Here is a 23,862-nt window from a genome sequence, read left to right on the forward strand (position 1 = left end):
CGTTTATTATAAGGAACCTCACGGTTGAGGAGCTGAAGTACAAGCTCCTCCCCCAGACCGACACAACACCTGATCATTCAAAACATAGCGTTCCATGCTGTCTAGGTTACCACCATGGAACTATACGTAACAAATAGAATCTCAAGAAGAACTGAAACCACAGCTCTATAATAAGTACATAATAATGAAAGAAACATATAGGCATATATAAAAAAACATTACTACAGTGTGGTGCCCTCATACTTCCACCTTAGACATGTTTAAAAAGGTAACTTAAGTGGATGACACAATAAGTGATGCAGGCCCACTAGTAGCATTTAATTTCATGCTCTGAGTACATGCTGTGCCACTTTACTACACTCTCACAAGTAAATGAAATGTGACAACTGGGTGCAAGCCAATTTGACCATGTTTACTGTAGTTAGCACAAGCAATTTAGCACTGGTTATCTGTGGTGAAGTGCGTAGAGTCCTGGAGCCAACAAAAACAAAGAGAGCGAAACAGGAGTGAAGGCAAAAAAGTACGGGGGGAACCATGCCAAGGATGTCAGGTGTAACATGGTACTAATGAGGTGCACCTTTGCTAAGACAGTGTTAAAATGGGTCAAAATGACAAAATAATAAAGTCGTTTTGTCACACAGCTTAATGTGTCTTTTCTTGCCTCTTCATTTAACTAATCCTGCCACATAATTTGGTCCTATTTTTCCACACAACTATGCCAAAACCTAAAAACTGGATAATTGATAATTCACTTTATTCCTTGTTGCCTTTGTACTTTCAGCAACCTTGCTGGCTTTACAATGGGGCCACACATTCCCAGCACTGGCTTCACTAACAGCCTTTGCTCTACTCCCACCAGGTGCATCTTAAAAGGACCAAAGCCCTTAGTAAAGGATACTTTACTAAGGGCTGTGCTATACTTTTTTCTCTATCTTACCGGAACTGGAAAACCCTAGCCCGGCATGGAGAAGTGTACTGGGAGTGGTAGCAGACATGGTATACACCTGTATAGTGCAACTCCCATCTGGTAAGTAAAGTTTAAGAAGTGAACAATCTGACCTGGAAGGACTTACTCGGGAATTGAAAAGGCAGCCTTGATGTAGGGTGCAACAGATCTGAAATGTAAAGATCAGCCTGTTAATAAGTGGTGGCAACTATATGGCCTCCATTCTTTGACAAACAAAGAAGTTGCAGGCTGAGTCTGTGGCTGCACATGACATTGTTGTGTCAACCTAGACCCTACAGGAAACAAATGTAGCCCAAACTGCCCTCACAGCCATGTGGCAACTTCTCACTGGCTGACAAAGATCCTTGCACTGGCCCGGCCGTTCAGCCTTCCTCAATTATAAGGGAGAATAATATCGAATATGGCCATTTCACGTTCAAGTTTGCACTATATAGTTATCAATTGCTGGAAAGTTCAAAAGAAACAAAACCGTACTTTAAATGCACACAAACGCTACTTAAAGGCAATTTTCCACAATGACCAACCAGCTCCAGAAGCCACTATGCTTCTGATAATATGTTCTTGATAGACCCTTTCACTAACTTGAAGCACGCAGCTGGGAAGACAGCCCCAGTGGACTGACCATCCACCCAATATCTGAAAGTCACAGGTCTGAACTTCAGTGGGTACACTCAGTCTTACATGCTACCAAATTGACAACATGAGTGTCACTGAGATGTATTACTACAAACAACTTGCTATTTCAGCACCAAAATGCTGCTTTAGAAAACGAATGAGTCCTTTGCAAATGCAGAATGATATTTTGCAGTGTACCTGGTATTTTCTACTGGCCTCCTGTCCTCTCAGCACCAGCTTTCTCCTGTAAATCGTGGGACTTACGTGGGACACGGTTTACGATGGACTAACACCACAGCAGACTATTTGTTGATTGATGAAGGTTTTCCACTGGAAACCACCTGATACCTACCACAGGTCCCCAAGTCATAATCACACACTTCAGCCTACACTCCTTTCTAGCCTTCCCTTTGTAACAAAATAGCTCCCTCTCTCCCCTTCCTCTACAGTCACTCTACCTCCTTCTTCTGGGGACTCTTTACCAGTTTCTAGGTATATTCAGCTGCCCTCAATCAAAACCATCAACAAAGGTGAGTACAACCCTCATCTTGAAATGCCTCTCTCCTTCCATCCGTCACCATTCCACACCACAACCAGTAGCAGCAGGTTTGCCGATAGTGTGGTGGGGTGGGGGGGAGTGGTGTGGAACAGACTGACAGACAGATGACGCGACACTTGTTTTTTTTTAAAACCAGTTACCTGCCGCATCGCCGCATCGTTCTCCTCTCCACTGCAGGCACAGGCTCCCAGCATCCACTGCGGCCAATCCTGAAGCTGCTTTCATGCTGTTGAAAGCAGCATCAGGACTGGGAGCCTGTGCCTGCTCTCTCCAACTCAGCAACGCAGCTCGGGTTGGAGGGAGCTTCAGTGAGCATGACGGTTTGGCCGTCCTGAGACGGCCGGCCAGACCGTCATGCGCACTGAATAGGAGTGCAACCACTCCACCACCAGCCAGTCATCCCCCGGGCCCCGCCCCCAAGCCTCGGCTCCGAGAGCAAAAATAAAACAATAATAAACAAGGGATATTTTTGCTTTATTTTTCATTTTTTGAGCTACTGACCGGTGGGGTGACGCTCCCCTGCCACAACAGAGGAGCCATCCCTGACCACATCTACACCAAATAGCCTTCAAGTTCCAACACACATTCACACATCTCTCCTCCAGTATTCGGGGGGGCTTTTCTTAGCACTATCCTTTCATATGTCTGCTGAAATATATTCTCTTCGGATCTTAACTCTGAACGTGAGATCTCCAGTCTGCTGCAATGCATCACACTTTTGGAGCTATTTTCTACTAGGAGGACTGTAATATCTATTGTTGATTAATGTCCCGTCTAATGAACTATACACAAAAGTTGTAAGTTCCAATTCTGGCTCTCGCTCTCATACTTAACCATTCATTCTTCACAGTTGCTAAACTTAGTGCTGTGGAGTTGGGTAACAGCAGAATTGTGAAGCCTTGCAGCAATTTAAGGCTGCTGTAGGGTTCATCCATGATGTTTTGGGGTCCACTGGACTGAGATGAGGGCATGGTGGCTCAGTGGACTAATGCATTCACTGCATGGGCCTGTGTTCGACCTCGTGGTCACAGGTTCAAATCCCGGCGGGTCCACTCAGCCTTTCATACATTTGAGGTCTGTAAAATGAGTACCATTAAGTTGGGTAACAATGTACATCTGTTATTTCAGTGCCAAGATTCCCTGTTGCTGGGGTGAACGTGCGCTTTACAAGTACACCTGTTGTGTTATGTTTGTCTTATGTTTCTTGTAATTTACAGAGAGTGTTCTTTTAAGATGATCAGATATCAGGATTAACTACCAGTAACTGTCAGCAGACGCCAGAGAGGCTGGGTGCTGATTGGTTCATGGCCTACGGGCACCACATTTTTTTAATGTTGAAACTGAACATTTTTTTACTGCCACAGGCAAGTAATTTGGGCGGGATCCTTCTCAATGAGTAAAGTTGCTGATTGACAGGGAGGTCAGGAAGGCGCAAGAGCTGTTGTTAAAGCTAAAACCCGCTCAGAGGATTCCAATAATAAAACGCAGGTTCTATTTAAAACATGCTGTAGCTCCTGGGCCTAGAACACACTAAATATAATTTCTCAATAAATACTTAAATACAAATAATTATATATAATGTGCTGTCTGTGCTAAGCTAGGGATTTGTAAAGTGCATGGCTAAACGGGCCTCCCAGTACTGAAAATCAAGTCCGTCACATAGAGGTTCAATCAAGCCTTTCATAAAAAGGTACTTTTGAGTAGTTTCCTAAATGTTGTTTCTCGGTCTTCATCAGGGCTAAAGGCAGCGAGTTCCAGAGCCTTGGTGCCAGGTAGGCGAAAGAACCCCCTCCACTTCTGATTTTTTTTAATTTTTGGTACGGTGAGGAGTCTCTGATCAGTGGCGTTTAATGATCTTTTAGGGTTATAGGGAGTCAGCAGCCGCTGAATTCAAGAAGAGCTTTTATTATAAATCACTCGGTGACCGATTTAAATTTGATTCTCTTCTAGTTTATACAGTTTATTGCTAGTTCTTGCAAGTACAGTAGTTAGTGTGAGGTTATTCTATGTTAAGTTCTTTTTAGAATGTTTTATATGTGTCTTCCTATTGGAAGATTGGAGGTTCAGGGACTATAATATAGCCTTAAAAACCGACGTAGCGGCCTCAAACGGCCATTAAAGGCCCGCTTCAACGTTAAAGTCCCAAGCTGAAGGCAGGGGCCTTTAACAATGGCGCGGGCCTTTAATAGCCTGTAGAGCCCGCTATGAAGGGCATTAAGGCTATTAGAACATTGCGCCCCTAGAGGGCAGAATGTTCTAATTCGGAAACAAAGGCATCACGGAGCCCCAGGAGATTGAAATCCCCTTGGGCTCCATGAGGCCTTTGTTGCTGCGAACAAACCATGGAATGTTGATGCTCCAGGCTTCTACAAGCCATTAGAAGTCTAGAGCACTCCATTGTTTTCAAGGGAGCTCCTAACATTCCAATGTTCTAATGCAGTTTAAACCATTTCACCAGTGTATTGAGTACATGTAACTCAATGGCGTAACACAAAATGATTGGACCCCTCTTCAGTAGTGATAAGGAGGCCCTGAGACTCGCATATCTCACAGACATTGAGAGGTCTTAGGCTGAATGGGGACCCATCAAGGGGGCCCCCACGTGCCTCAGGTACTGCAGGGGCCTATGTTATGCCCCGGATGTGAGCCTCGAGACAGAGCCTTTCGAGAGGGATCCCCCTGAACATCTGAGCCCTCCTACTTCTGTCTTGTAAACATGACCCAGCATGTCTCACCTGTGGAGCATCCAAAGCTTTGACATTTGGGATTCTGCATACTGAATGAGTAGCCAGGAAAGCTACAATTGCATCATCAATCTCTAAAACAGATGATTGGCAGTGATTGAGGCTGAGCGAGCACAGAGATAGTTTACAGGAGAAACAAGCATTGGCAAAGTCAGTAGTCCCGACTTTAATATGCTTAGATATGCAAACTGCATCCGCGCATGCCTGTGTGGACATACATTACAACATTGAGACGGACCTACTGGCTCTGCCAATGTCTTTGCTTTAAGCAGCTGGATCTTGTGGTCCTGTGCATGAGTGTAAATGTGTGTGGGTGGGTGTTCTTGTGTGTGCGAGTAAACATGTGTACACGTGGGTGTCTCGCACGTTTCCTCACTAAAGCTTTTAAATTGGCCTGCTGCAATTTTTTTTAAAAAAGAACGAAAAAGGTTGCAAAAACAAGAATTTGCTGACCAAGATGTGCTCAAAATAGAGGCATATTGGTGGTGGGCACAGTTATCTAAGCAAGTTTTTTCTCACGGTGAAAGCATGACGTTTATATTTGAAAATATCAGAATGTGTGTAGTCACAGTAATTGTTTCCACGTCACCTCATGATAAATTTGGGGAAAACAGAGGTTTAACACATTTTCATTGCAAGACTGCCTGTGTTTGATCTCTTCAGAAGCATTAGAGCATGCATTCACCAGACGTGGTAAACATCTGTCACAGGTCTTACATACGTCACATTAAATAGCACGGCCTGTCGTGAAGATGGGCGGCCCGGGCCGGGATGGCACAGGTGAAGCTGCAGTCAGACAAGTTCCCATGACGACATATGATGCCGGAATGGTACCCTCATTACTGGGGAGACTACGTTTGGGCACTAAAATGACTCAAACTGTCTTGAAGAACGATTCATGAAATAGACGATGTACTACCAGGAAACAGAAAGCAGCACAGAGTGTGCTGAAACTATGCTGCCATCTTGTGCTGAAGGGCTGTACCATCTTTGTTGTTGGTGCTTTGTTACTCGGCAACAAAAAATGAAGAAAAAAAACAGGAGCTCACTTCAATGATCCGTACCCTACTTTAGATACCCTTCTCACATCTGTGTGAGGGAAAAACTCTTCGTTTTTTTAAAGAACCCTCACCCACTAACACTAGTTCGAGGCATGCGTCATCATAGGGTTCCCACCCGAGAAACCTAATGCATCTGGATGTGCAGCTTCTGATTACAGTTTTGCGTCACCATTGAGGTGGAAAGGTGCTTTTAAAATTGCCGCTAAGTTACCCACCAATGAAGGTTATTTTAATGATGGTAACCTAGGGGAAGGAAGAACAAGCAATTGCAATGCAACAGGTCTCGCCTTTACGAGAGTTTTTTTGACGTTGTAAATGACAATGCCGTTTATTTATGTGTTGGTTTTAAAACAGAAAAATTAAAGACATTGTCATAGACAATGTCAATAGCTTAAACACTCGCAAATGCGAGACCTATTGCATTGCAATTGCTTGTTCCACCTTCCCCTAGTGCTATACATTTTTTCAAAGCGTTAAGAGAGAGCGAGTCAAGTTATTTAAGAAAATAGTGCTTTGAGGCAAAAGCCTACCGAGTAACAACACATGTAACAGGGGGTGTCACCGTGGGAGGTTACAAAATGAGACATTATGGTACTAAGGAGGGACTACTAAGACTATTGACCAATGAACAGTTTACAGTGGATAATGACACAAGCCAATGAAAAATATGGATGGAGAGTGGGCGAAGCTTCAATTCGAAGCTGAATACAGCATGTCTCGGGCTCGGCCTAAAAACAGTGGTGGATATGCCCCACGATGGTGAGCACTCACTTCACAGGTATACATGTTTTAGTGATTTTAGTATGATTTCCAGTAGGTCAAGATTGGCTTTCTTAAGGAGCAGTGAAGCATGCACGCTAAGGCATACAGTTTTTGTATGACAGTTTGTAACTTATGATTGTTGTGTCACTTTTCTCGAGTTTTTTTTTGTGCGGTACTCCATCACAACATGGAAGCTCCGAGGGGTTGACCCTTGTAGGCACACATTTGTCATAGGTGCTCGCCCACTAGGTACCTATTTCAGGCTCTCGTCAGTATAACTGGGTGAGGGTTCTTAAACCGGAGTTTTTTCCAAACACTGATATGAGAAGGACATCTAAAAGAGATTATGGATCATGGTATTCAGCTCGTTTTTCATTGATTGTTGCATTTAATAAGGGGACGTGAGTGAGCGCATTTTTCACCCTCTATTCTTGTTACTGCTTTGTTAAACTGACCTGGATTATTGCTGTTGAGAGCGGTTAATGCACACTCCATACTATAGTGAAAAATGGACTTAGACATAAATCGCCTATAGGAGAGAATAATTGTTTAGGGCTACTCCACTCGCTGTAGATAAGAACAAATCCGTGATTCTTGTTATGTTACATTAGTGCAAAGGAAATATGTGCACAGAAACTGGCGTTTGTTTATCTGTGATTATTCCCCTCAAAACCTTTGTGTCAAAAACAACAGAAGTGAAGCTACAACCTGGTTAGAGCATTTGGTGAAAACTGATATGTGCCTTGGTTTTCTGCTCTTTTAAAGGTCAGTGTAAGATCTCTCTGGCTGGTCACCTACCTGCTGGAAACAATAGGAACCCAACTGAAGGATCAAACACACTTCGCCCAGAGACAAAAGGCTAGAGCGCCGACCTCGAAGCTGGGGTGCCAGGTTCGAGTCTGGACAGGAACGCTCAACACCATATGATTCTGGGAAAATCGCTTATTCTCCCCAAGCCTAAGAAAATGAATGTGTCTGTCTGTAGTGCACCTGGTGCTCATGTAAAGCGCTCTGATACCTTCGTTCAGGCCGAGTTTGTGCTATATAAAACAAAAAACAAAAAAGAATTGTTCAGTCTGTTCACCGTCACAACTCCTAATAAAATTTCCTTTCCATGCCTTTTATGTGTCTGCCCTTTCTGCACCCAGACTTGACACAAATTGCGGAGTCTGATATAAAGGGAATGGAAAGAGAAACAAGGATAAATGTGTTTAAATGCGTACAATGGAGAAAGAAGTACAATAGAGCATGAAAAATAGCAATTAGCACAGTCAACATTTATAGGATTGCTGTTTCATGCTCACCTTACCCTGTCATCTCAGAGAGTGACTGGAAATGGAAAATTGAGCAAATGTGAGGGAATATGTGCTTTGCTGATGTAAAGACTGGTAGATATGGAGGGAATTTCATAAAGATGCAGGGGTGATAATATTAACTTTTACATTTAAAGAGAGAGAAGGTAAATGAAAGCTCTAACTGGACAAGTGAGGATCATCGGCCTTAGGTTGGAAGGATCAGAAGAGTTTGCAGCACATACTATATCCTACTAACAACAAGCATTGAAAATGCAATAGGTCTCGCCTTTGATTATGTTAAAGTCATTTGCTTTGCTAATGGTATTGTATAGCAAAGCAAATGGCTTTAACTTAATGAAAGGCAAGACCTATTGCTTTTTTAATGCTTGTTATGTCAGTGCCTCTTAAGCACTGTCACCCGTTCTGGAAGTACAGGTATGTCACAGGAGCTTCCTGCAGTTCTAAAAGCACGGTCAGAAATCCAATGAACGCCAAGTGTTGTTACGTGAACTGAATGAAGATGCTGTCAGTCATTGTACAGGAACAAGGGATATGGTCAGTCATTCTACCAAAGCTAAAGGAAGACGAGGGCAGTAAGTCCACAGATGAAAATAAGACATCAGAGACTCTATAGGCTCCTACAAGGTGGCAACATTTCGGTAGGTGCAGTCGTGGTTCTCAAGACAAGACGCAAGTATGATGTCAATGGAGTCAAAGGTCCGATTGTCAAATGTTGTAGAGGCACTGTCACATGAGGTCTCTGGGTCTCGCAGCCAAACCCCTGCATAAGCCCCCTTACCTGAGCCACTGCTTCTCCGCCTGGCCCATGGCGGCTTCCCCCAGGTGGGCGCTCCCACAGAAGAGCACCAGGAAGAGCAGTGCACAGCCCTGGAATGGGCACATGTCCTGGCTCATGGCAGCGGAGAGGGGCCTAAGCCCTCTGGGCAGTGCGAGAGCAGCACATCCTCCTACTGTGTCTGTGCCCAGGCTGAGGCCCGAATGTAAAGCATAATCTAGTAGACAATAACACTATAACCATAAACAGTACAAACGTTCCTACGAAAAACACTAGTCCCCACATGCAGTAAACTACTTGCAACATACAGGCTTTCTTAGGCCGTTGAAGATACATTAAGCAGACCACACACAAGGCTGTCTATAAAACGCAAGGCCCAGCAGTCACTGACCGCCACAATGGGGAAATGAGGCAACTCTCTGACCGGTGACCCCTCCCAGCTCCGCCTCTTCTCTACAAAATGGCGGTGGATGTATGGGCCCTTGTCCTTCCTAGAAGGGGGTGGATACAGGACGCCCCGGTGGCCAATCCCGGCAGCCAGCGACTCAGGCCCTGCCCTACCACGGAGGATGCGGCCGGTGCTGCACAGGCTGCGTATCAGGCCAGACCTTTCCATGAGGGTTTAGGGGCGCTGTGAGCACCCCACAAGGAGAACTGTTCCTGACTAGGGTTGCACCGCTGTAAAGGGGTGGTAGACTCTAGGCCCCTTCTTTAAACAACACTTCACGGCCACTCACGTCAAAGAATACACAGGCACAATGACTTCCCATCACTGTCATAGCCGGAGACTGGATCCCTTCCACACAGACCATTGCAGAGGGCCAAGAGGGGTGACACTGGCCCGCTTGGAGGAAGGCCGGGGCGGGTAGCGATTGTGGAATGCAGACCGTGCCGATTGTCTATGGGTGAGCGGGGAGCTGAACTGACCTTGTTCCGCTCGCACCCCCTCCCCAAATTAACAGGAGAATCTGCCTCCCTCCCCAACCCCTCCAGCACCCTTCCCAATCCCATTAACTGTCTGAAGGGGGCGCCAGCCGGAGTCACAGACCTCTCACAGAGGAGGTACTACGATGTTAGCGGGGGAGACAGGGTGTCTTCGCCTCTGTAGCGTGGGGGCACTTTACCTTTCAGCGCTGAGCTGTGCCACTCCAGGTTCCGTCGCCGCTCCCAGGCCTCCTCCTACGTCCTCCGAAGTGAAACCAAAGTTCCCGGAAGGCCCCGGTGTAATCCGTTATTAGAGGGTACTGGTGTGTAGGGAGCAATGAAGGGGAGAGTGTCACGCCGCCGGTAAAAGATCAAATCCTGGTGGGCGTAGCCAAAAGGAGACAAGGCGGCAACAAGGAGGGACTAAGAAGCATCCTTTACAATCAAAAGCCAGCGTTTTGCATGGAAGCTGACGCTCGCCAATTAAAAAGATGGGCGGAGCTTCAACTCCACAGCCGAGAGCTTCGGAATCTGTATTGATTCCAACAAGCTCTCGGATGCCGAGAGCAGCGCATGCGTGCTGCTATCTCCAGCCAAGACCTAAAAAGTGCTTGCTGTAGGAGACAGACAAATTATTGAGAAAAAAACACTACACAAACTGTCAGAGGTTTTGAATGGAAACATTATAAAGTTGAAGGATGCTGCGTGCAGAGTAAGAGTGAAAGAATGAGTACCACCAGTGGTGCATGAACTAGAAAGAAAAAAAATTGCTTTCAGGGTGGAGTTTTGATCTGAGAAGGAAATACTACAATTAGCTGACATTATTAAACCGAATGAGTATCTTTATTGCTGGTTGTGCTTGACTGGGCAAATCGTTGGGTTAAACTAGTGAGTGAACCTAACAGGACCTAATAATGGTTTTCTGGTGGACCAATTGCCCTTTTACCGAATATAATGGACATGCATGCTTTCATTAGGAATGCTTGTTGATTTAGCACAATCAATCTATATTCAGCATGCGTACAGGATCTATTAGACCCCAAATTGACATCTTTGATGGTGTTCCTCGCTCCTGTGGATCCTTCCAATTCAGGCTCAGACTGATCCTATAGGGTCCTGCCTCTGTGGTTGTAGTCTTTAAAAGACGTTTGCATGAATTGTTAAATGGGATAGGAGTACAGTATATTTGAGAATGTATTATATTGATGCACTTATGCACGGGAGTACAGGCCATAGCCTGGTAAGATTGTTTGGAAACTTCTGCACAAATGGTCTCACTGCAGAATGTTGAAAATATAAATCTGCCTTGCCAAGCGTGTCTTATTTTTTTTTTATTTGGGGTGCAAGCACAGTAAACAGGAGTACATTTGAAAGTGAATTGGCTGTGGTCAATCAAGGAAGCTTCAACTGCCCAAAGGAAGAATGATATATTGCATTACCTAGGTCTTTCTTTCTTCTATTCAAATTGTGGACGGATTTTTTAAAGAGAAAACATGCACCCAGAAATTACTAAAACAAAAAATGAAGGTGTTAAAAGGTGTGGAGTAGACAAGAAACCTTTGCAAGCATAACAAACAAAGGCATAGTCAATAGGTTTTGCCTTATTGACCTATCGGTTTTGACAATGCTTTTCGCCAATGCCATGCAGCATCAGCAAAAAAAGAAAAGGCACAATGACATGTTACCACTGTTGACCACACTATTCTACATACATGTGCATTCATTATAACTTATGGCTGTGCAAGAGTCATCAAGCATTGTTCGACTATGCAATGATGCAGGCACCCTTTTCTTTTTTTCCCCATTTATAGATCCCAACTGGTGGACACCATATGGGGTCGGTAAATAAAGAAGAAAACAAATACATTGTATCCGTTCAAACGTGCTTTTTGCAATGGAAAGCGGCCAAGCAGGAAAGTGCAGCTACCAGACCCTTGAAACAAATAAATACATTTATTTAAAGGACCACGAGGATGGGGAAGCAAGTGAGGGTGCATGAGTGAAAGAATGTAGCAAAGGAGAGTGAGCGAGGGGAGGGAGCAACAGAGGTGCACAAAAGCACACTTTGGAATGCAGAGCGGCCCAGCAGCAACTGGCAGCTGCAGGGACTGCCCCAAAAAAATGAAATTCAATAGAAACGTTCAAAAGACCATAAGGGTAGGAGGAACAACAGAGAAGCGGATGGTAGGCAAGTGAGGTGGAAGCAAGGAGGGTGGTGTATTGGGCAGTAAGCAGAGAGCAGGAAAACACATGCTCTCTCTTGGAATTCCCTAAATGTGAGCAGCAGAAAAGGATACAAGCCAGACAATCAAAAGGACGGTCTATGCTCCAGGGGAGGGACAAACACTGGAAATGATAAGCAAGCCATTGAATAGGAAGTAAGCAAATGAGAATGGCAATAAAGCTACCAATTGCAAACGAAGGGTGGTCTCTAAGCCAGCTGTACGTTTCTGGAATGGTCCACAAGAGGTGATCAGCCACAGACAGCTAAAAGCCATCAGGTATGCAAGACCTGAAAATGCAATTTTAAAGTGCCACTGATGCAGAGCCGTTATTCCTAGGATGTGAGTGTTGCAATGACTGATGCAAGCAGAAGGGGTGAAGTGCAGTGTTGGGAGATTAAGTGAAAGGTGGTGAACATGTCCTTGCACTTACATCTCGTTTGTTAAGGCTGGCTGACGAGATGCATTCTTTCGCGGAGCTAGACGTTTTGGCACAAGTTTATGAAATTGAACATTTCTGGAAGTTTGTGTGGGGGTGAGTTTCTGTTACGAAGTGAGCGCAAACATTTGACATCAGTTTTGACTATAGGTGGAATGTTTATATCAACAGCAAGAATTTGCTAAACTTTAAATGTGAATGTGTTCTAATTGATATTACAACATTGGAATGTTGGTAGTACCAATGAAAACAATGGAGTGCTCCAGGCTTGTAATGGCCGGTAGAAGCCGGAGCTCCAACATTCTAATGTTTGTTCACAGCTCTTGCTATGAACAAAAGGCCTCATTTCAATCCCCACGGACTCTGTGAGGCCTTTGTTTTACAAATTAAAACATTGTGCCCTTTAGAGGCAGAATGTTCTAATAGTCTTAGAGCCCGCCGTAGTGGGCTCTACCGGCCAATAAAGGCCTACTCCCTTTTTAAAGGCCCTAGCCTCCACCTTGGCTAAAATACAACGAACACAGAACGCTGCAGCCCGACTACTCATGAACCTTCCCTCCAGAGTGTCAGCTAAACCTGCCATCAAAGCCCTGCACTGGCTCCCGGTGCATCAAAGGGTGGAATTCAAAGCCATGTGCACGGCTTACAAACTGATTAATGGAGCTGGCCCTCCGATTCTCAGCGACCTGGTAACTCCTTATATAGCTCCCAGATCCCTACGGTCCGAGAATGAACATCTAGCCAACATCCCTAAATTTAAAAAGACACGCACTGGAGGCCGACGCTTCTCTGTGAAAACTTCCACCGGATGGAACTCACTCCCCCGTACCCTCAGACTGGAACCCAGCTATCTTATTTTTAGAAAAAAATTGAAAACACTTCTATTTCCGAAATAACGTCCCCCCCTTTTCTTTTTTTTTCTCCTCCATCTCTTCTGGATATCAAAATCATTACAGCGCGGGGATGCCTTCGGGTCACCAGGCGCTCTACAAGTCGTTAAAATAAATACAATAAATAAATAATGGCTAGTAGAGCCTGCTGCGGAGCGATCTAAGGCTATATTAGTGTCATTCGCTAAAAATGTAGTGACAGAATGATGATTTCAATGGTGAGGAATGTGCAAGGTCAATGGGATAGGTGCACAATGGCATCTGTGTGGAATAGGATAAAAAAAGAACATCTGAAAGGAAGAGTGTACCAAAGGGTATGAGGAAGATAAATGGTTGAAGGGAGTTTCCATATTTGTAGTGGTTGGTTAAAGAAGATGAGTCTTAAAGAAGAGAAATTATTGGTCTGGGAATTAAAAGAAGGCTTGGTTAATAGTGAGGAAGAATAATAGGGTACCACCTTCATGATGTTAGAAAAAACGAATATAGCTTTATAGTCATCCGCTGAGGGATATACCTGTTCTTAAAGGCCCTGAACCTGAGGTGCTGGCCCGAGCCACAGGCAACGGCCTATAATGAGGTAGAGGGCCTGTAACAACTGACATAGCCCAAGACAGAAGTTCTATAAACATATTAGAACATTCCACTCACTAAGGCTAGAATGTTCTAAATTAAAAAGATAGAAACATAAAGACACACATTGGAATGTTGGAGCTCTGAGATTATACCAGCCATTATATGCCCGATTAGATTGTCTTCAATGGAGCTCTAAACATTCCAATTTTCTAAGATGTCATACATGATTTGTAGGTATTTGTCCTATTAAGTGCTTAATGAAGGCATATTTTAATGGTGGTAGAGAGCACAATGAGATGTTGTGCATTGTGGGAAATTGTTGATCAAACACAACAGACTTTAAGTCCACCATTGTGTGCCATTTTTAGCCAAGTATCCCTCACTGGGAAAAAGTAGTAAAAGATACTGTTAGACCCATTCAGGCTGTTGAAGCATCTGGTATATTACACAGTGGCAAAATCCACTGTGCAGTTATGTGGTGTTTCCATTGGACCCTATGGACAGATGTTCTCAAAACTTGGTAATCAACAAACTCACTATGTTTTAGCATGCCAGTTTTAGTGTTGTGAACTTCCACCCAAGGAAAAACAGATAGGGGTTGGGTGGAAAAGGTTATCACTTCCCATTTTAGCTCTCATAAGAAATTTTGCCAATAGTCAGAGCACAAAGCGCTGAACTGATTTACACCAAAGTTGGCATGAACGCAAAACTTTACTGAGGAAGCAAACTTATTTTTAATTAGTTTGAATCCTTTCAGCAGTTTTGGAGATATAAGTATTTGAAAAGGGCACTGGGTGGGGGTGAAAGAATTAAAAATTCTGCATATCTTGTCAGATGACAAGACATTTGTTAATCTGCTCCTAACTTTGGCACAATGACTAGTATGGTTGACCTGAACTTTGGCAGACCCAATATGTTTAAATTACAATTGGCATTTTCAACTTTGTATATATCCATAAAGGGGTTGCCAAGGTAAAAATGTTAACTTTTTCAAAGTGTGATGAAGCTGCACAAAACATGGCAGGAACTAGATAGGATTAGTTTCCTATTGGTATGTCAAGTTTGTGCTAATCCCTCAAGGAGGACATGGTTAAGAGGGTCATTTAAATGTTAATTTGCTTATAATTTTGGAGATGTTTGATCAATCCGTGTCCAGCGTAGCAAGTAGCAAGCAAGTGATACTCAGTGCAGGCATATTAGATTCTGTGCTGCTCCACAGGGGAAAACCTAAAAGTCAGGGGTCAACAATCTATTTGACTTGCTAATAACTCTAGCACTTCTTCGTGGATCTGCATGACATTTAGCAGGTACTTAGTATGTTTAACCTGCTCTTAGTATGTTTAAGTTCCTGCTGATCCACTAGGGGAGGCCACGTTAAAAAGGGTGCAAAAAGGGTGTTAATTTGCTAAAAACATTGGCATTGTGATGAATTTTCACCAAACTCGGCAGAAGCCTGAAAGGTTTGAGTATTGCTTGGTATGTCAAGTTTTGTGCCAGTCCATCAAGAGGAGCAAAGTTAAAAAGGGGGGGGCAATTAAATTAGACTTTGCTTATACCTTAAGTACAGTTTGATGACTGCATCAAATGTGGCAGTCAGCTGGCAAGTTATACCAATTGGAGATATTTCAGGATTTGTGCACTTCGAATGGGCGGAGGAGTTTAAGCGGGGAGCTCAAAATGTTTTTTATTTACCAATAGCTTTGGCACAGGCTGATGGAGCTACATACAATTTGTCAGAGACCTATTCTTGATTATTCTTAATTTCAATCAGTGGTTCATGGTAATTTCAAAGGAAGGTGAAAGAAATGATCCTCTAATAATAAATATGCCCCTCTTTGACGAAGCCACACAAAATTTGACAGTCAATCGGTGGGTTCAGCTTACTTTTGGATATGTCAAGATTTGAGCATATCCATCTGGAGGGGGGACAATAATAAATGAGAGGGCAATTAGAGTTTCATTCACTAATACCTTAGTCACTGCTCAATTAATCTGGATGAAATTTGGCAGAGAGCAAATTATGGCCAGGTAAGCTTTGCAACCAACCCCAGCTGCACATAGCCAAAGGTGGCTGGGCATAGGGCTTGACAGAAGGCTATGCACAGCTCAGAATGGGTACATGGCAGGGCATGCACAGTGGGGGATGAGTAGCCGCAGTGGGTTGGGCACAGGGCCTGGCCTTCACCCAAGACCTGCATAGCAATTCCAAATGCCATGTGCAGGGTAGGTTGGGAGGCCACGGACGGTGAAAATTAAGGAAACCTTAAAAAAACAATGAAATACACTTACAAAACACACTTATAAACGGAGGCATGTTTGAGGCTCAAACACGTAAAAAAAATCACCGAAATTTAGCAGTTATGTTTAAGAACACACACAACACACGATGTAAATCGTGGTCATCCGCCAAGTTGTTCTCCAATTCGGTCTTTTGCTCATGGCGGTAGACCATGGGCTATGCCATGTAATGTGTGCGCTCATAAACATTACTGGAAAATTTCTGTGATTTTGGGCATTTGATCCTTTAACAAAGCTCCGTTTTTAATGTTTTTTTCTCGGTGAATACATATATTAGATTTGTTTTTCGAAGTGATGAGGTGAAAGTGGTAGATGTAGTAAATTCTAAGTCAGTAAGAATAAGAATTATTTGCAGAGTACGAGTATTGATCACTTCCTTCTACCATCCACGTGGCAATAGTTTCGTTGAACGATTCAACCGAATGATAAAAGGAACCATTCATGAAGCAATTAAGGTGCATGTAAGTTGGAAACATAATTGAAAATGAAGAGGTTTTACAGGACGACAAAGAATTTAACATCTGGGTGATCCCCTTTTAGGGTAAAGAGAGGGAAAGTTCCATGATCTAAGTTTACCCCTAGCTAGATGCAGCAATCCAAATAGGTAGAGTGAAGAACAGCAGAGCTGATGGATAAACTGTTCAAACACCTAAGTTGTACGAAACATAACACGACGAGAGGACTAATATACTTGATCTTGCTCTTAAACGGGCTATTATGAAAAGAGGAGAAGTCGATAGATGTAGCAATTCTGGGTGCCTGTAGTTTTTGGAGGGCGGTGAGATGCTGAACGAAAGAGGGCATGTGGAGAACAGTGAATAAGGTATTGTGAAGATAGCCGAGATGGATTGTGCAAATGGGGTATGTGTGCGAGAGTCAGTTAAGGATGGGGCAGGATGCAGTGAGCATGGAAGATGCAATTGCAAGGATGATTCCTATAAGAATGCCATGAGAGGAAGTGAGGGTATTAGAATAGTAAGCACAGAAGTTGAGGATGTGAAGGTTGAAGATGTGGGTCCATCTATTGGGAATCGTGGAAATGTCGTCGTCTACGTGCCTACAGTACAGGACAGGTTATTTGACATGCTGCTAAAGTTTATGGTTATGCTTGTGTTAGAATTGTTTTCCATTGCTAGTAAATGAGTACACACTGTGTGACTGGTAGCTCTTGCAACCCATCTAGCTATCGCGAGGTATATGTGTGGACACTCCTTTTCTTGACGTCATGTATATCTTCCCATTGAAAGGCTGGTTACTTTGGGCTCACCTTGACAGTTTAGCTGTGCCTGTGAGTCAAGCTGGGGGACTGGAGCTTCCAAGCACTAAAGCAGTTTCAGCCATTTCACCAGCATGCTTATGAAATACATCATTACATATGAAGACTTGGGAATTATTTTAACTTTATTTTATTTGGGGGGTTGTATAGCATTACACAACTATTTGCGGTAGACTCAGTGTATTTAACTTTAACTTTACTTTACTTTACTTTATTCGTCTTTATTTTGACAAAAAAAATGTCATAAAAGACTACACAGTAAAATTCATCATACATCATTACAATTTTTTTAAAAAGGGTAAAAAAGTACACATACCATAAAAGTCACTCTAAGTAAATACATTATCTAAAATTCAAAGGCCAATCAGCCAAAAAAAACTCTGGTCACCACAACCCCCAAAACACCTGAGCAGATTGCGTATTTATATTTCATCTCATTATACCACATATTTTCTTCTGGTATTCCACATGGCAGCCAGGAATTTCGTAACCGCAAAAACAATTGTTGGCCATGAATCTGTTTTTAATATTCGTTAGGAGTGGAAACACTGCCTAATGCCCAGGTTTTTACAGATGGGGATGATCCACTTCATCCTAGAAATCTTGTAGGAAGGGCAGAAAAAGACCATGTGTAACTCAGTCTCTAATTCAGCACTACACGCAGGACAGTTTCTGGGGGCATTGGAGTGCCAATGAGTGGTCAGGGCCATGGGCGTCCGCAGAAATGTTTCCGGGGGGGGCAAAATTTTAACTTCATCACTCGCCTTCCAGGGGGGGGGGGCAACATTTTAACTTCATCACTCGCCTTCAAGGCACGTTTAATGTAGACGGCCCATTGTCATTCTTTATGTGATGATCAGCAGCAGAGAGAATGACAATGGGCCTGTGCACAGTCTGCTAGAGGTCGGGAGGGGCTGCTGCAGCCTCTAGAGTTCAAAGAGAAGTGCGAGAGGCCCCAAGTGAGAGAACATTTAAACTCCTGGGGCTTCTCGCAGGGGAACAGCCTGCTGTAATCTTGAACATTAGGGACCAAAAGGAATGGGACCAACGATCCAGGGGGGGGGCAAGCGCACCCCCTTGCCCTCCCCTGCGGACGCCCATGGTCAGGGCTCTTATTGGTAGGGAGTCATATCTCCATTGGAGATACAGCTTCCTATGACCATTAGGGCTGATGATATCAAAAGCAGACTCAAATCTGTAGTGATCTTTGAGACCTAGGAATGATCTCGTCATTGTCCCAATTTGGCCATTAGTTAGACAGGCAGACAAATGTTGTTCATAATACAGACTAACTAACTCCCTCCGGGATATACCCCTACACGCTTCTTCAGGGTTAGTCCATAATAAAGGGCAACCTAACCTGTCAAATTCCTGCCTGATATATTTCAGCCAGGGGAAATTCCAAACGTTTGGGGCTTTTAACAATTCTGCAAGCTCGCGCCTATAGCTGTCGAGTTCAGGGGTTACCCAAAAACGCCTCCAGAAAGTAAGAGGCTTGAGTCCTAACTCTTCCTTGAGTGATCTAAGTCCCAAGTCCAACCTAAGGGGGCGTAGGGGCGTACTAACGGGCAGGGATACCAACTGCCTTAGAAACCTATTTTCCGTAGTGGTGATTTCTGGGAGACAACTGTAGCCCCACAGTTCTCCTCCGTAGATCACCGCTCCCCGAGCCTGCATTTTATAGATTTCAAGAGGGGAACAAATAGGTTTAGAGATAGTTTGCTTTAGGAGTTTGAGGATCCCCCCTGCTTTTTGCGAGAGCTTTAATTGGGTTTTAGTCTAGTGTTGTGCCCAAGTCATATTCTCATTAAGAGTTAATCCCAAATATTCAAACGTTTGCACTCTTTCCAAATGAACACCACCTATGGCAGGATTAGGGCGGGTTGTTTTCGGTGGATTAAAGATCATGAATTTTGTTTTGGATGTATTTATTTCTAATCCCCGGTCATAACAAAATGAGACAAAACCATCCAAGACTCGCTGTATGCCCATTGGAGTCTTTGCCAGCAACAGGGTATCATCTGCGAACATGATCGCAGAGATCCCTGCACCAGCGAGTCTTGGGGCGTCTCTATTGGGGACCGTATTCAGCTGGGTGATTACTCCGTTGACATAGAGGCAAAACAGGATTGGCGCCAAAACGCAACCCTGCCTTACCCCCCTGTCAACGGAGAAGCTAGATGACAGATTGCCTTGTCTCCCACACCTGACCCTTGCGAAATTCTGTGAGTGGAGGCGTATTAGAATATTTAAAAGGGGGATTGGAATACCTAAATCCTGCAATACACTCCAGAGTTTCCCTCGTGGGACCAAATCAAAGGCCGCACGAAGGTCGACGAAAACAGTGTAAAGTGAACCGCCATCCACAATCAGTAGTTTAAGTGACTGAAGGTTGTATGGATGCTTTTGTGAGCAGGCTAACACCAGGAAAGAAAACCTAGTAGGCTGCACATCCAAGTAAAAAAGCACATAGCATTATTACGAAAAATAGACCCTCAAGTCAATTAATGCGGTATGTTACATTCTTCTGTCCTGTCACTTTTCTTTACCTCAAACAAATGGGATACTTCCTAAAAAGGGGGTGGGGGGATAATCATGCAAAGTCACATGTCAAGTAGACAGCTCTAAAAGGAAACAGATTTCCCAACAGCCTGCACCCGGGGACAGCACTGGTGCAAAAACAGATGTTACTTACCCAACAATCTACAGTACTTGTCTTTAGGTGGGCCTGGTCTAGCTAAAGCAAGGGGTGTGTGTTTCTTAAGTGTCGCAACAGAAGGTCTTTTAAAAAAATCTGTTTTCCACCGTTCACAAAAATGTTTGGGGCCATCACCGTCCATTCGTATGTCTTTTAACAAATAAAGCGCTTTAAAGTAGTCTAGCCTGTGCAACTATGGGCTTCATACTTTAAATTTCAATCAAGTGTACTGAACCTATATTGTAGGCTAGTTCGTGCTTTTAATGGACATTTGCGTTCATTTTCAGCAGCATTGGCCCTGCTAAGCCCTCACCCGTGCAGCTCCCAGAGACTTGGGCTACAGGCCAATATAGCGCATTCGCAACAAACATGGTGGTCTCTGCAGCCCCATGCCTAGCATTTTAGTGGAAAAGGCTCGCTATTGTCTTCAGTGCTTTTATGTCAATGGTCGGTATTTATTGCCCGCCCTCTCCGCCCCCAGCATACTGCCTGCCCACCTCCCACTCTGCTGCACACACATCCAGTTCATAACTCTGTGGAACATACACTATGCAGGATATCACGGCTTATGCTGTGTTCTGATGGGTTTTGTTATGTTACGTTGTGCAATATATAGTATGCTAGCATATGTAATATTATACAGTATAGTGAATGGCAAAGTCAATGGCATATTGTTTCCTTCTGCTGATAATCTGATCTTCTACAGTTATGTTACGGTGCGCTATGTTATGCTACGCTCCGAAATGCTATGCCAACTTCTATTATATCATACACATGATCAGTGACACAGGAGAGGGCCAGGAAGTGGGCTTCTGGGTTGCTGACAGATTTGCTAGGTTATTGCTACAAAGGGGTACAAACACAAGAAGCCCCTGGGTGTATTTTCCATGGGCAGGAGCTGCAGTGGAGGAACCCATTCCAAAGTACTATATTGTAACTGCATTTATATAGCGCTTACTACCCCTGGTGGGACTTTGCAGCACTTCATGACGAATATCATGCTACCGAGGAACCCAAATGTAGTGGTTAATCCAGTTATTTTTGTTGAATCCATATCACAAATCCCACCTTTGAATTCCGACTCGCCAGCTGACCAAACTGGTTGATCTTGGTAAACTTCTAAACTTCACTTGTTCTTATCTGCCAAAAAGGTGGTAGCGCCTAGACGCACTTGATTCGCCTGAGCGCGCTATACACACACCACATACATTGAGAAGAGGCCCTTCGGGTACTTGTGCTTTCCCCGTGCATTTCAATTAAGCCAATTGGTTACAGAAAGCAGAGCCCCAGGCTGAGGACACAGATGAATAAAACAAAGGACGGCTGGACGAACAATAAAAACAGACCCAACTTTACCAACACTGCCAAAATCCTGCAAAAGTCAACACCTCCCAGGAAGGGCAAACCACAGAAGAACATTTATGGGAGGAAATATTTTCCACCATCTCCAAGGAGACTTTTTAAATACCATACCTCTGGATCAATATGAGGTTTACAGTATGTATGCTCAGGACATTATGGGCTGACTCAGTCCTGACATACTCAATATCTTATGTATTTCGATTTTTGGTACGCATTCTGCAAAGCGCTGCATTTGATACCGAAAGGGGGCAGCTTGCATCACTAAGGCACTTTAAAACTATTTTGGGATATAGATGTGAGATGTGATCTCAAGGGAAGCAAGCGCTATATAAATTGCAAACTTTTTTCCCTCTTCTATCCCTCCACTATCCTTCTCAATCCAAAAAACTGACTAACATATCAATCATTCAAATTACTTTCATATTTTCACTATACTAATTCACTGCTAATCCTTTATGGCTTCCGGAGTAGCGTGCTACTCGCCAAAAAAGTGCTTTGACGCCTCGGCAGGGGTAGTAAGCACTATATGAATGCAATTGCAATAAAATACTAAATTGGCGTGTTCGAAAGAGGAGACTTAAGCCCCAATCTCGGCTCTCCCCACTCGAGCAACCGTCTGTGATCCTGGGCACGTCTCGTTTATCCCCTACCCTCGTTTCCCAAACATATGGCAGTTCCTAGAGGCGAATGCAGTCTGTAGTGGGCGCTACGATAGAATATTAATCCCATGTGCTCATTCATTAGCAACAAGCACCGGGAAGACGCATTTACTAATTCACCAGCCATACTTCGAAAAAGACTAAGCCCTTCTGTTCCACAGCTGGACGGAGCACAAAGGCAGCCTTCAGAGCCCAGGTCTGCTGTCTTTGTAGCGCGGAACCAGACTAAAGCAATTTGGGCTCGGGTTTTTCGCTTCTGCCTGCCCGCGCGCCTGCTTCTCGTTATTGCCACTTTATTATCATTTCTCCAACTACTTACATGAAAGGCAGCAGCTTCACTCCGCCTGCTGTCCAATGTGCACCGAATAACAACAATATGCTCCCCAGAGTCTGTAGGGGTCCCATGTCAGCGATGCCTGCACGGATCCCAGGTGAATTGCTTTGGAGACGGGCAGAAAAGTTTAATTCTTCCGCGGAATGCGGTCAAATACCTTCGCCAAGGTAAGTCGTCCAAAGACGGCTGTTTTCCGAAATCCCTGTAAATCACATTTGCAGTTCGTCTCTGGCTCCTGTGGATGTGGCGATCACACTCGTGAGATGTCAGCTCTGTTGGTTGCGTGCTGCCAAGTTAAAAGAAATGACCCCCCGGCTGGGGTCTGCATGGGAAGTGCACCGATCGCCCTGTGCGCGGTTCCAGGCGCCCGGGGGTGCCCACTGTACGCACTGCACTCAAGCAGCAAGCCCATGTGCCTACTGCAACCTTCCGAGCCCAATCCAAACCCTCATTCAAACAGACATGCATGCAGGCAAGATACACCTCGCTCGAGTCACTGAGGGGGCGGGGCCTGCAGCCAGCCCCGCCCCCTCGCAGCTGCAGCAGTAGCACCACCCGGCAGCTTTGATTCACGATTCTCCCGTCTCGTCTACATTCCCAGAGCTGGGGGAGGGGGCTACTAGGAATGTAAAATGTCCACTTTTCTTATGCATGCTTATTATATCTGTATGCACACCTCCAAACGAAAGCAAACGTGGACACTTTATTTAAGTTCTCTCAGCTTTGAAAGAGAGGAGAAGGAGATTTTCTCAGGATCACACAATAGTCTTGCGAGAAGCAGGTATGAGAAACTTTCTAGGATTTTAAATGCAATAATAATGTTGCGTCATACGAAAAGCAAATTAAATTTTTAACAGCATGGTCGCATTTTTCACTATGTTTCAGTCAAATCTACCTGCAAGAGCTGCTGACTTTGGAACGGGGAACCAGGGTCAGTCTCGGCGCAGGCTCAACATCCTGTGATTCTGGGCAAATCACTCAATCTTCCCGTGCCTACCAAAAATGAATGTGTCCTTATGTAATGTAACTGGTGCTCATGTACTCTAATATCTTTGGGTCAAATTCGTGCTACATAAAACTGCAAAAAAAAAAAAAATCGTGAATATTGTCCCTTATCCCAAATCACAATTAAACACGTTCTCGCGAAAACATAAGCCTAGTTGTAGAGCAATCTGCATAAAATGGTGATAGAACGCTCCCTTGCTTTACCTCTGGAACCTCCAGCCTTTTGTTCCTTTAGTAAGAGTTCATGGGTTTTTCCAATGGCTATTCAAATTAAGGACCTTTGGTAGACTTCATGGTTTTGTTAAGCAGCGAGAGTTTGCCCTTGACAGATAGAGCTTTGTTAAGCCCTGAGAGTTGAGCAAACATGGTGGCAGTAGCTGGTG

General features: G+C 44.2%; 1 protein-coding gene across 1 annotated transcript in view; it reads right to left on the reverse strand.

Moving 5' to 3' along the window:
- LOC144753162 (uncharacterized) overlaps nucleotides 1-22,955 on the reverse strand; it is a 1,401,110-nt gene extending 1,378,155 nt beyond the window's left edge. Inside the window, exon 1 of the mRNA XM_078640932.1 lies at nucleotides 22,460-22,955. Within this exon, the coding sequence (XP_078497058.1) occupies nucleotides 22,460-22,545 (86 nt within the window). The 5' untranslated portion in view covers nucleotides 22,546-22,955. The remainder of the gene's footprint in view (nucleotides 1-22,459) is intronic.
- Nucleotides 22,956-23,862: the final 907 nt, after the last annotated feature.

The sequence above is a fragment of the Lissotriton helveticus genome, chromosome 5_1, assembly GCF_964261635.1.
Source record: "Lissotriton helveticus chromosome 5_1, aLisHel1.1, whole genome shotgun sequence".
Taxonomy (NCBI): Eukaryota; Metazoa; Chordata; class Amphibia; order Caudata; family Salamandridae; genus Lissotriton; species Lissotriton helveticus.